Source organism: Talpa europaea (genome assembly GCF_964194135.1).
Source record: "Talpa europaea genome assembly, chromosome: 6".
Taxonomy (NCBI): Eukaryota; Metazoa; Chordata; class Mammalia; order Eulipotyphla; family Talpidae; genus Talpa; species Talpa europaea.
The window spans coordinates 122,690,843-122,704,686 of record NC_140072.1 but is presented as its reverse complement, the minus strand read 5'-3'; the positions used below and the strand labels follow the sequence as shown (position 1 = coordinate 122,704,686).

Here is a 13,844-nt window from a genome sequence, read left to right as displayed (position 1 = left end):
GCAGCGGGCGGCAGGAGAGGTCTGCGCGCTATGTGGGACCCTCTTCCAGTGGCCAGGGAGCAGCCGGGGATCGAACCAGCGCCGCAGAGGCCGCGGGCAGCTTCGCAACCCAGCGCTCAACCGCTGCACCACCGGGGAGGCCCTTGTTCAAGATTCTAAAGTAAGCAGAGAGGGATTTGACCTAAACTGATTTTCCCTGCACATCCTTCTAGACTGCAGTTTGATTCTCACCTATAGATAGAAGGACAAAGAAATAGAGATGCTTAATATAATGTTGTATGATAAGGAAACTGCTGTTTATATACTTTTTTTTTAAAGATTTATTTATTCATTTACACAAGAACGGGGATACAGCTCAGAAGCGCGGGAGGGTGAGAGGATTCACCAGACACAGAGAGGGGAACAGAACAGGCAGACTGACGAAATACACTGCTGAGGGGAGCAGTGGGCACGACAGGAGAGGTCTGCTGCTCCATGTGGGACCCTTGCCGGCCGGCCGGGATCGAACCAACGCTGCAGAGGCTGCAGAGCTTCACATCACAGCGCTCAACCACCTGCGCCACCAGGGGAGGCCCTTTTTATACATACCTTATCACTCACTCAGTTACATCTAAATATATCTGGACCTGTCCTCCCTGTGGCACAGGAGTTAAAGATACAGCACTATCAAGCTATAGCGAGCCACTGCAGCACAAATTCCATCCCCAGCCGCCCTCGGGGAGCAACCTAAATGGTGCAGCAGACCTTTTCTGTCTTGTCCACTGCTCACCTCAAGCAGTGTGTTTTAGTGGATCTGCCTGTTCTCCCCACTATCTCTGATGGATCCTCTCACCCTCCCCCACACCTCTGGTCTACACAATAATTCTTGTATGTTTAAATAAATAAATCTTTAAATTAAATAAATATATCTGAACCATATGTATGTGTGTATCAATGCAAATGGTTCATCTTTGTGTTTTCAACTGATGAAATACTTTGCCCACAATGTGAGGAATAGTTGCAAGTTGAATAGCATATAGTTTAGAAAAGTATTTTTGCATTCAAAAAGACAACCAAAAGTGTTCTTTTAAGTTTGTTCCTCATATATAGAATAAAACCTAATATTATCAGTTGTGCCCACTTACTAAATCATTTATCCTAAATAGTAATGGTATCTGTTGAATAAACAAATTCTAAAGTCAGAATGAAGTGGATAATTGAAAACATAGACTCTTCCCTTCTTAGGGAGCAATAACATAAATATAACATAATTATGGTCCCATTTTCCCACTGTAATAGTAATTGCCCCATAGTAGTGTGTTAAAAAGGGATGTGATTATAACATTTATCAGTACTTGTGCTCACAGTTGTGTATATTGTTTATTGATATTATCAGTTAATTGAAGGTCAAAAATTGAACTAATAAATCTGAGTTTGGCTCATAAATGAATTACAACACATTTTTTGCTTTTTTTTATTTGAAGAATCATGATAATCCTCTGCCAGAGCATGATGGATAATAACAACAATACAAATTGTCAACTACTCTTGAAAATAAGATATAATGAAATTTTTGCTTTTAGTAATGATAAAATTTGGTGAGTTATTTAATAAAAGATTATTTTAACTCACCATAATAATAAGTTTTGGCCAATGATAGACTGATTACACACATAAAACTTGAACAGCATGCTCTCCAACTTTTTCAGATTTTCAGATTTTTTTTTTTAATATCCACCAGAGGGTGCTAAAAGAGTGAAAAAGCTTTCAACCTAGGATGGTGTTAGATATGATTCTTTCAATTCTTATTAATGTTACACAGGTATTCAAGGTTAACCTTAAGTTGAAAATCCTAATATTCATCATTTCTGCCTCCTCCAAAATTGAGGATTATTAACAAGTTATCTCTACAAATATCAAAGAGTTGTTTTATTTTGTGGAAGGCATGTATTTCTGTACAAAGGAAGTAAGAACAGGTAAGTGCTATTTTGAATTGTTTCTTTTCCTAAGATACATAAGTTGCATTTTAAATTATTTTACTGCTAAATAAATGTGTAAAGCTGGGAAATTTGTAAAAATAATCAGTATTTCCTGCAACTTGGTAGACTGGAGTTACAAAAAAAATGAGGAACTTCTTAAATGTCTCCCTGATTTTAATTAGTCGAAGAAAGGATACAAAATGTTTCAAGGAATATTTGGTTTTATAGTAGTCACGTGATTTCAAATGTAGGAATTTAAAATCAGTCTTCATGCAAATGAGTGTTTTAAAAGCATTAATATGCAATCTTTATTGTTCAGAAAACTCTGATATGACATATATAAAATTAATTTGCTATATCCTCTTGCTAATATGAAGTCACTTTTCTACCTGCCATCCCCTGCCCACCCTCCACCACACCCCCCTTCAAACAACAACAAAGGAAAACAGTATAACTTAATATAGTGATTGGTTTGAGATGTATTAGCATTTTATTAATGTTTATTATTTATTCTATACCATATTGCTTATTTCAATTTCAATGTAAGGAAGCATGAAAATAAAAACACCTTCTGCTCTTATTTTCTTGAATATACAATACTTATAGCATACTTAAGTTATATGGGCTATATATTTCTGAAATATGTCATAAAGAAGCCTCAATTATTCTGAAATATTTGAGGTAAAATGTATAAAGTAAAATCATTGAAAGGGTAGCTCCAATAACAGAAATTTCCATTTTTATGTTTATGTAGTCTAAACATAGTATAGGTAATGTATAAATGCATTTGTATGTGTTGAATATAGAATGATCCTGAAAGAATTATTTTTCTTTGTATCTAAGTAAATTATTTATGAATCAAAAGTTTGTTCTATAAGTTATATAGTACTTTTTAAAATGTCACATACCAAAATGTATTATTTCTTATTTTATTTTGGATTTTTTAGCAAGATTCCTGTTGCAGAAAAATGCCAGTGTTATTCTGTCACTAATGATTTATTCAATTTCTATATTAATAATACTTCAGTGGTGACACCAATAGTTCAGTAAGTGCCTTTGAATATTAACACTATCATTACTAAGTAAAATATGCAAAATAAAAGTAATGACTCACCCATTAATCAATGTACTTATATTTCTCAAAAGATATGTGTATTGCTAACTATTTCCTTTCATAAAAGAACATAGATCCAACTGTAATGGAAAATTTTACTTCTAGCCAAATGATTGTAAAGTTTGGTACTGAAAATTTCATATCAACTAGTCAATCTTATCTTGATAATGAATGCAAATAGCATTAATTCCACTATTTGGAGATCATCTCCCTATAGATGATCTTAAACAATAATATAAATAGTTGAGAGACATATAGATAGATGATTGATATAGACAATGTCTGCATAATATTGATGGCCTTGATTTTTACAAAAAAAGTAAATTTGCATCACTTTGTGACATAGCAATATGTGACAGGAGAAGAAATGATATCTGAGTTATGACTAGTAATAGAAAGACATCCAGAATTTAAAAACTTCTGCAAGTGGTCCAGATAATCTGTCATGCATATTTGATTCAGTGGTATTTGCCTACCATTAATATTAATCATACTAATACAAAGCAATTTAGTTTCATAGATTGTGTTATAACAACTCTGAATAAGAGCACTTGGAAAGATTTAGGATATCAATATTTTTTTTCATCTCAATTGATCTTTAGCGCTAGTTTTTGTTATGGGGGAAACAAATCTCTATAGGTAGAAATAGATGTAGATGTAGATATAAAGTAGATATAGATATAATATTACCTGATACTGAGAATATGCCAAAAATACTATTTAAAAAATTGAATAACTACTTGAATTTGTATGTGCAACTCATTCTATAGTACAATGGAAAAATAAACAAAGTCAATAAATACTAGCTTTATTTTGAGAAGTCTTCAATATCAAAATAACTCACAGTCCATCATTATTCCACGAGAACTGGTACACAAGTATGTTTTTTATTAGTCATCATGGAAACATTCATCTGAATTTTTTAAGTTGTTTTGTACAATTTTTAAAGTTTTCTTTGTCCACCCTTTTAATAGAGGAATTTATAAAATATTAAATATACTTTATATGAAGACAGACAGTTCAGAGTCCAAGCTTCCAGGGAAAGTTTTGTTTTGTTTTGTGCAGGTTTTGCCAGGTTAAACAGTGGTATCACAGTGTTCCTTTGCGTCAACAGAATTCAAATATAAACAAGAAGCTTTATTGTATAACCTCTCTTAGTATGAGGCACTTGCATTATTGCTAGTATACCTTTACTCTCAGATCAAATTGAACATGAAGAAAATTTAAGACATACTTAGCAAATTAGCAAATTAACCCTTTTATTATAGGTTCAATGCAAATACAAGTTTTTTAAACACCAATCATTTGTGACTTTAAAATATAACATTTATCACATAAATTCCCTCTAAGATGCCTAGACCTTATGGTGAAAGAAGTTACTACTCAGAATGAACTTATGCTAATGTCCTTCTCATGACCAACGTGTTATTGTTGAAAGCTGAAAAACTCTTCCATTCATCATAATATAAAGGTCATGTTTGTTTAGTTAAATTACATGTGACTGTTAGAGGTCAACATATCTATAATTTTATGATCATGTATTAATACAAACAAAACCACAAAGAGAGTATTTTGGACTTCTCTTCCAGTGAAACATGATAAAGATCCCTAGGTTCCAGATTTGAGACTCAAATTCAACAGTGTTTGTATGGCATGTAATTATGAAACATGGAAATAAAATAATTTTGAATTATTATTTCCCATGATTTAATTTATGTAAATAAGTCTAATTATATTTTCAAGTAGACTTTGCCCCCTTTGGATTTTTTTGTTATTATTTTTAAAAGTTATTATTTTTTGTATAAAATGGACAAGATAAAGCACAAAATAATAATTAAATGGCACTGAAACTAGGTGATTGTTATTGTATTTTATTTTTTAATTTATTTGAATTTCTTCCAGTTTTATAATATTTCATTATAAAATTGATATACATTGTAAGTATAAACAATTTTAAAGAAAACTTTAAGTTTGAAATAACAAAGAAGAAACATGTTTTGTTATATTACTAGTGTATAAGTTCTCATTATTTGCAACTAACTCTAATATTCAATTTTAAGAGCATCATCATGACTATCGATATAATCATCAGAGCTCAGAACCAACAGATCTCACAATAATAGCTTTTTCCAAAGAATTTGTATTGAGTATTTATTTTAAAATAATTCTGTAAGTATTTTAAATATGACAGTGATTTGGGATAATTTCTGTTTAATTTTTCCTTCAACAATTTAAACCACTGATGAATACTCAAATTGCATTTATAGTGCTATCCTTGCCAAAAGGTCAATGAGTTTTACACTTCTTACTTTCAAACTATTTAAGTATGCCTTAGTCTACACCATTTTTCAAGTCTTCCAGACTCTTGAATTAAAATCAATCTGACTATTGTCTTCACCATACTACTAAAATGTGGCATGAAAAAAGGTGGTCAGATGCTCCAAACTAGTAAACTAATAAAACTAGTTCTATACAGAATAAATAAAGCCCTTTCACTGTTTAATATTTTTCTTTCCTCTTCTCAGTGTGCAATCTGGTCTTTTCCCTCAATGCAACTTGCATACATTAATAGTCCAACAAATTCATAAAATGTGCTTCTGCCTGGTCTTTGTTGCCACTGGATACATAAGATAATTTCCTTCTCCTTCCCCATGTGGACAGGAAAGGGAAAGCATCCTGAGTGCTGATACACTGTTGATCTGCATATGCTGCTGTTGTAAATTGACTAATAGAGATATATTTATCTCTATTCTCTATTCTGACTGGTATTCTTCAATGTAATTAGAATGTTTTCTGGTTTGCCCTTTAGAGATGCACATTCTAAAAAGCAGAGTTACTGTTAAGTCATAAAAACACACAACTTAGTGGATGTACTTAAAAATAATTCATTTTTTAAGCTCAGTCTCTAATATGGAGTCACTGGAAAGAGATTATATGAAAGATTAATAAAATCTAGTGTTTATTATGATTACTTAATATATTTTTTAATTAAAACTTGGAAGAAGCTACACTGGGAAAGTACTTTACAACGTAAAATAAAAATTAAAATATTATTATAATAAAAGTTGTCCAACAATCATTAACATAATAATTAACAATTCTGCCAGAAGCATTTTGGAAAGAATGGCTACTTTATTGATCTAACCAAATTACTGAGCAATTACAGTTAATGAAACCTAGAGAAGAGTGGATTTAGCCATTATCACTTTGAATTTGCTAAATTATATATTTTACTCTTAATGCTGAGATAATGCTGAGTAAACATTATCATTACTAAACCTTTGAATGTAGCTATGAGTTACAGAACACTCTTCAAGCCATTCTTTACCTCATCTTTATTTCTTTTGTCACGCAAAACTTATTGAAAAAGTAAAAAAAAAAAAAAAAGCCATGTCAACTATGTCTCCTCTAACTTATTGTATAATTCACCAGTAACGTGTGCCTATAAAATACAACACACAAGATGTAGGCAAGAAATTCAACTTAAACAACTACAAATATTCCAACATTATATTATGGATAAAATAGTCATATGCTCAAATTAGAACTGAGATGAATCTATACCAAACCACAGAGAATTTAGTTCCATTTATTCACATGTCTGTTTGAATACCTTTTCCTCCATGGACTTTACTTCCAGAATATTCCATCTGTTACCTGGTCTCCAAAACCTAAAGGGACATATTTGGAGAATTATTTTAGAAGGGAAATTATTTCAGTTCCTTATTTGCCGTTGATTCGAACTCTATTTTAGTTACCACCTATTTAAATCTTCAGGTTAATTTAAAATTAACTTGGTTATCAGTTAGCAACAAATTGGGTCTAAGATTAATTCCTTGCTTTATTCACTTTATGTTATTCCTTACCTTTCTTCTCCTTTCCTGACCCCTTTATTCCATCATGAATGACACACAATGTCATTAAAATAAATGATGAAGCTAACAACTGAGAGAATATAAGGAAAAATGATATTAAAAAACCTCAAAATACTTATTTTTTAAAAACTGGTATTTCACACTGAGTAACCTGAAAACATCATGAATTAGAGTGCATGACTATAATCATTAGCTACAAACCCAAACTGATATCTTCCAACTTTGATTAAACTGCATAAACCTCTATTTAAAAAAAAATTAGCATTTTCAGATGATACTTAATGTCTCATTATTATAGATTCTGCCTCCAGAATCTATAGACAAGAGTGTGTGTTTCTACATGACAGTATCTAGTATATTCACTTTAGATGTGAAAAATTTAAGGTATTTGGAATGTAGATAAAGAGGAATGAATTGTAAAGCATAGCTGTTTTGAGAATTAAGGTATATGGGAGTTGCGAGTTTTATTAATGATGACTCAGAAACTTCTAAGGGTTAAAGAACACATAACTTTTAAAAAAAACCTTTTCAGGAAAAAAATGTCTCTGAGCTAGTACCATGAATCAAGATATTCAGTTTCTGTATACTCATTTAATTTGTTTCATTGTATCTGAAAAGATATAATTTCATATTTTGGAGAGTGATGAGTAGTATTTAATTAAATACAACCATTTAAAATACATGTTTTTAAATATATTTAAAATGACTAAATTTTCTTTCCAAATATTATCTTAACTGGAAGAGAATCCCATCTCTTTCTTGTTATTGAATATTAGCTGTAGGGGGGGAATAATGAAGTATAAAACTTCCCTGACATGAGGCTTAAAAAAAAATCAAATGGAGGAATACAAAGGTGCAAATGTTGCAGGAAAGTAGTTCATGTTAACATTCTAAAATATAATCAGTGCACAAGTTCAACCAGAACTACCATTAATAAACAAATAATAAACCTGAAGCACCTCTTCCACAAGCAGCAGGTTTGCAGTTTTTCTGGGCTGGATGACAATTAGATATACTCTATTATTTAGTTTGCTATATAACAAAAAATCATTAAACATTCGCAACGATGTGTAATTATTTTTATCAAAATTCACTTGCACTATATTTGTTATTAAAAGGGAATAGAAAGACCATTTGCAGAAAGAGGAGGAGTTGAGCAGTCCCAAGGTGGAGCTGTCTCTTGTGTTAAATGACACTGGCAGATTAAAGCACTCTGATGGGGAAGGGCTTAAAGGCTGAGTCAAAAGCCAAGAAGTCTCTTTATTTACGCCTACCTCCCAGCCCTTGGCAATCTGACTAATAACAAACTGAGCTAACAAGAAAGACTAGAAAGGGAGGAAAGAGAACATTGCTGCAGCTTGGATCTACAACCTAAGAAAGCAAGAGTGATCAATCCCAGCTCTGTTAAACATCTTGCTTATTTACTGCATTTCAGCAGCTTGCAAATGGTTAACTATATGCAAAAAACTCAGCATAGCTGTGAAGTATGCCGTGAATTCTAATTGGGGAAGAAAAGGACAACTGCTTCAGGATGATCTAGTATGCATTCTGCTTGAAATATTTTCAGTGAAATGCTCAGCATTTTGTCTTTGAACAGAGGTTTTAACTTTATGAAGCAACGGGACTTGCCAGAAAGTGACATTTGAGAAGAAAATGCATAGTGGTTGGTGTTTTCTTTTTTAATAAAGAAACTGAATTGACTTTGAACATCTTTTCCAGTTGTGCATTACAGATAACGCCAGGAAGAGTATCTGCTTTACAGGTAAGATGAATGTTTCCAGACTTTTTTAATATCTATTTTTGCATTATCCTAAAGTGATTGAAAATGTACGTTTGCTCCTTAATAAAATACTTTGCTTTAAAGGCTATCCCGTTCCTTTCTTGCTCATTGGCACAACTATTGCAGTAGCAGATGCCTGCTTTCTCTGAGCTGTAGACATTTAGTCCAACAGCTGGCTTAGAGAAGAACAAATAAAATAATATGCCACTATTTCTTATACAGCCTGCAGTTTGTTATTGGAAACTAAATAGGTATGTTCTCTGAAGGAAAGATCACTTCCAAACGCCATTGTTGGGTCTGAAATACAGTAGAACAGTAAAAGTGTCTCTGGATTTTTAAACTACTTTGTTTTCTGACTTGAAAATATGCATTTTCTGAAAATATGTATTTTCTGAAAATTTGTAAACAGATTTTAGATCACTTTAACATTATACCGGGTATTGTCAATATGTAATGACTCCTCAAATTTGTGTATGTTTTTGAAGAGCTAAGTAACTATCTCTCAGAACATTTTGGAGAGCATAAGATATTACAGAAATAGTGAGAGATTGTCATCTGCAAGTTATTTACTATTTTCTCAAGATTATGTTCCTGGTGAAATGAATAATATTCTCTCCTGGTAATCTTTAGAGAATTACTTTTTGTGTTTGTGGAAACTAATCCACAAGTTGAAGCTTTCAACGCCAAGCTGTGATTCTAAGCACAATACTTAGAGCAGCTTAAAATCAAACTATTTCCCTATGGACACGTTAAGTCTGCTAACTTTTCCTTTCTATAGAAAGGCACTGCATTGCATTGTTTCTTTGACTGCCTTTTGCCTTCCAGAAACTTTATGCTATACATGTTTTTAGAAAAGCAATATATTTTCATGGAATGAACGTTAACTTTCAGGGTTATTGATTGGTTTCTAGTAGGTTTAATCTGATCGTGAAATTTAATAAGATCCAAAGTTGCTGTTCACATTCCAATCAGAAAAATGAAAGCAGCTACCATTTGGAAAAGTCGTATAGTTTCAAGTTGTGGTGTTTGCTTATCTTTCAATTTAGTTTATATAAATTTGATACAATATTTAAATAAAGGGAAACAAGTTAGATGCCATTAGAATTATATGTATTTACCTTGTTGCTGTCATTTCAGTCCCAAGACTTTTAAAAATTGTTGTTTTAGTGCACATCTTAAATTTTTAATGAGTTGGCACATGTGATATTATCCTAAACTGTCGTTTTTATTTACCAAATTAGAGATATCTGCAAATAATTTGTATGTTACAGTTGTTTCAGAGTTCATTGTGTGTGACTTTAAGCCTTACAAGAAAGGACATCAGCCACTTAATTATGTGATGACATTCACTGCCCTAAAGCCTGTTTCAAGACCTCATTAGGAAGTGTTTTGTCAGAAATTTATGAGGCATTGTTTTTTTTTTAGAATAGGTAAAAAATGTGTGTTATTTTTTTCCCCTTTAATTTTTTATGGCATTAAGCCTATCCATAACAGATTTAAATGTACCAGGAAATATTCTACCTCTGGAAGTTCAATGCAAAGAGTGACTAAAGTGAAATTTGAATGAGTACTCTTCAGTATATATATCTGATATTAGGCTGATTCATACTGCCCTAGGCAGCATGGGTAAAGCAAAGTTGTTTTTATAATGTTCCACTTAATTATGATCAGACATAGTTACCTCAAGGTTTTTAAATAAATAATAAAAAAATTAACAAAGGATTGTGAGCCTATCTCAAAACAAGTTAAAACACAGACATGGTTATTAGGTTATTGTGACATTCACCTTAAATATAAAAAGGAAGTGTACTCTATATAAATATATACATATATGCATACACACATGCATATGTTGCTTCTAAAAATTTTTTAGCACCTACATATTTATTTTATACTGTAACCTTTCCACCTTAGTCTACTTTGAATTAAAAAAATGCAAGATCTTTTCAAATTTACACCTTTGACACATGTAAAAGTGTCAATGACTCATCTGATCAGTATTTCTCTCTTCTCTTAAATGCAGTTTATTTGGCAGATGTGAACACAACTGATAATATAATATTTTTAATTCTCTTTGGCCTAAATTTTATATTTGGATTAAAATGCTACTTAAAAGCAAACAAAACATGCCTGTCATCATATGAGAAAAAAGTAAAAGTAAATTTAGATGTAGTATTCAAATTTTCAGAGTAACCAACAATTTTTATTTTAGAGGAAAATATCTCATTTTGAAAATATCAGGTTTATCTCCTCACTGCTCCAGCCCACTGACACTCACTGCTATTGCATTTTATTTTACAGAATCAGATTCCATCATATGACAACATGAAGCTGTGGATTCATCTCTTGTATTCATCTCTCCTGGCCTGTATGGCATCGCAGTCCGAATCACCAGTGTCCTCAGCCAGAGGCTCTTGTGATTCTGTTTGCAATTGTGAGGAAAAAGATGGCACAATGCTAATAAATTGTGAAGGTAAAGGTATCAAGAAGTTGTCAGAAATAAGTGTGCCACCATCACGACCCTTCCACTTAAGTTTATTAAAGAATGGCTTGACAATGCTTCACACAAATGACTTTTCTGGACTTACTAATGCCCTCTCAATACACCTTGGATTTAACAATATTGCAGATATCGAGACTGGTGCATTTAATGGCCTTGGCCTTCTTAAACAACTTCACATCAATCACAATTCTTTGGAAATTCTTAAAGAGGACTCCTTCCATGGATTGGAAAATCTAGAATTTCTACAAGCAGATAACAATTTCATTACTGTGATTGAACCAAGTGCCTTTAGCAAGCTCAACAGACTTAAAGTATTGATTTTGAATGACAATGCTATTGAGAGTCTTCCTCCAAACGTATTCCGCTTTGTTCCTTTAACCCATCTAGATCTTCGTGGAAATCAGCTGCAAACATTACCTTATGTTGGCTTTTTGGAACACATTGGCAGAATATTGGATCTCCAATTGGAAGACAATAAATGGGCATGCAATTGTGACATATTACAGCTAAAAATTTGGTTGGAAAACATGCCTCCTCAATCTATCATTGGTGATATTGTATGCAACAGCCCTCCACTTCTTAAAGGAAGCATTCTAAGTCGCCTGAAAAAGGAATCTATTTGCCCTACTCCACCAGTGTATGAGGAACATGAGGATCCTTCAGGATCATTACACCCCATCGTAACATCTTCCATAAGTGATGGTCGCCTGTCAACCAAGACCACATCCCTGTTAAAACTACCCACCAAAGCACCAGGTTTGGTACCTTATATTACAAAGCCATCCACTCAACTTCCAGGACCATACTGCCCTGTTCCTTGTAACTGCAAATTATTATCCCCATCAGGACTTCTAATACATTGTCAAGAGCGCAATATTGAAAGCATATCAGATTTAAAGCCTCCTCCACAAAATCCTAGGAAGCTTATTTTAGCGGGGAATATTATTCACACATTAGTGAAATCTGACTTGGCGGAATATTTCACTTTGGAAATGCTTCACTTGGGAAACAATCGTATTGAAGTTCTCGAAGAAGGATCATTTATGAATCTAACAAGATTACAAAAGCTCTATCTAAATGGTAACCATCTGACCAAACTAAGTAGAGGCATGTTCATTGGGCTCCAGAATCTTGAGTACTTATATCTTGAGTACAATGCAGTTAAGGAAATACTACCAGGGACCTTTAATTCGATGCCTAAACTAAAAGTCCTCTATTTAAATAACAATCTTCTACAAGTTTTACCACCACATATTTTTTCTGGGATTCCCCTAACCAGGATAAACCTTAAAACTAACCAGTTTACCCATCTACCTGTCAGTAATATCTTGGATGATCTTGATTTATTGACCCAGATTGACCTTGAGGATAACCCTTGGGATTGCTCATGTGACCTGGTTGGATTGCAGCAATGGATACAAAAATTAAACAAGAACACAGTGACAGATGACATCCTCTGCACTTCTCCAGAGCACCTAGCCAAAAAGGAATTAAAAGCACTAAATAGTGAACTTCTTTGCCCAGGTTTGGTCAATAATCCATCTTTGTCAACTCAGACTAGTTACATAATTGTCAGTACTCCCACAACCACAACTACAGCTGACACTATTTTAAGATCACTTACAGATGCTGTCCCACTATCTGTTTTAATATTAGGACTGCTGGTTGTGTTCATAACTATCGTGTTCTGCGCGGCAGGGATAATAGTTCTTGTTCTCCACCGCAGGCGAAGATGCAAAAAGAAACAAGCAGATGAGCAAATGAGAGACAACAGTCCCGTGCACCTTCAATATAGCATGTATGGTCACAAAACAACTCACCACACCACTGAAAGACCTACAGCATCACTCTATGAGCAGCATATGGTGAGCCCCATGGTTCATGTCTATAGAAGTCCATCCTTTGGACCAAAGCATTTGGAAGAGGAAGAAGAAAAGAATGACAGAGAGGGAAGTGATGCCAAACACCTCCAAAGAAGTCTTTTAGAACGTGAAAATCATTCACCCCTCACAGGATCAAATATGAAATACAAAACCACAGACCCATCAACTGAATTTTTATCTTTCCAGGATGCCAATTCATTATACAGGAACATTTTAGAGAAAGAAAGAGAACTTCAGCAACTGGGAATCACAGAATACCTAAGGAAAAACATTGCTCAACTCCAGCCTGATGTGGAAGTACATTATCCTGGAGCCCATGAAGAATTAAAATTAATGGAGACACTGATGTACTCAAGACCAAGGAAGGTATTAGTAGAACAGACTAAAAATGAGTATTTTGAACTCAAAGCTAACTTACATGCTGAACCTGACTATTTGGAAGTCCTGGAGCAGCAAACATAGAGGAAGAGTTGGAGAGCTTCCACAGAAATGCTGTGATTCTGTTTTAAGTTCAAATTTTGTAAATAAGTGCCTTACATGAGTGAGTCATCAATCAGAACTTAAGCACAGCAGTTATCCTATAGAGGAAGAGAAGAAAAAGAAACTCAGGGATCACTGGGAGAAGCCATTGCATTGTCTTCAGGCAATTTTGTCTGTCCCCAATTTAAAAAAAAATTCTTTCCAAGTAAATCGTTTAAGGATTATAGTAATATTTCTCCATATGCTTAAAA

General features: G+C 33.2%; 1 protein-coding gene across 1 annotated transcript; it reads left to right on the top strand.

Annotated features, from left to right (window-relative positions):
* Window positions 1-11,052: 11,052 nt before the first annotated feature.
* Window positions 11,053-13,575, top strand: SLITRK6 (SLIT and NTRK like family member 6; the record flags this gene model as incomplete). The annotated part of the gene is made up of 1 exon (XM_084235245.1): window positions 11,053-13,575. The coding sequence occupies one exon, from the start codon at window positions 11,053-11,055 to the stop codon at window positions 13,573-13,575; it is 2,523 nt and encodes an 840-aa protein (XP_084091371.1).
* Between the last annotated feature and the right edge of the window lie 269 nt (window positions 13,576-13,844).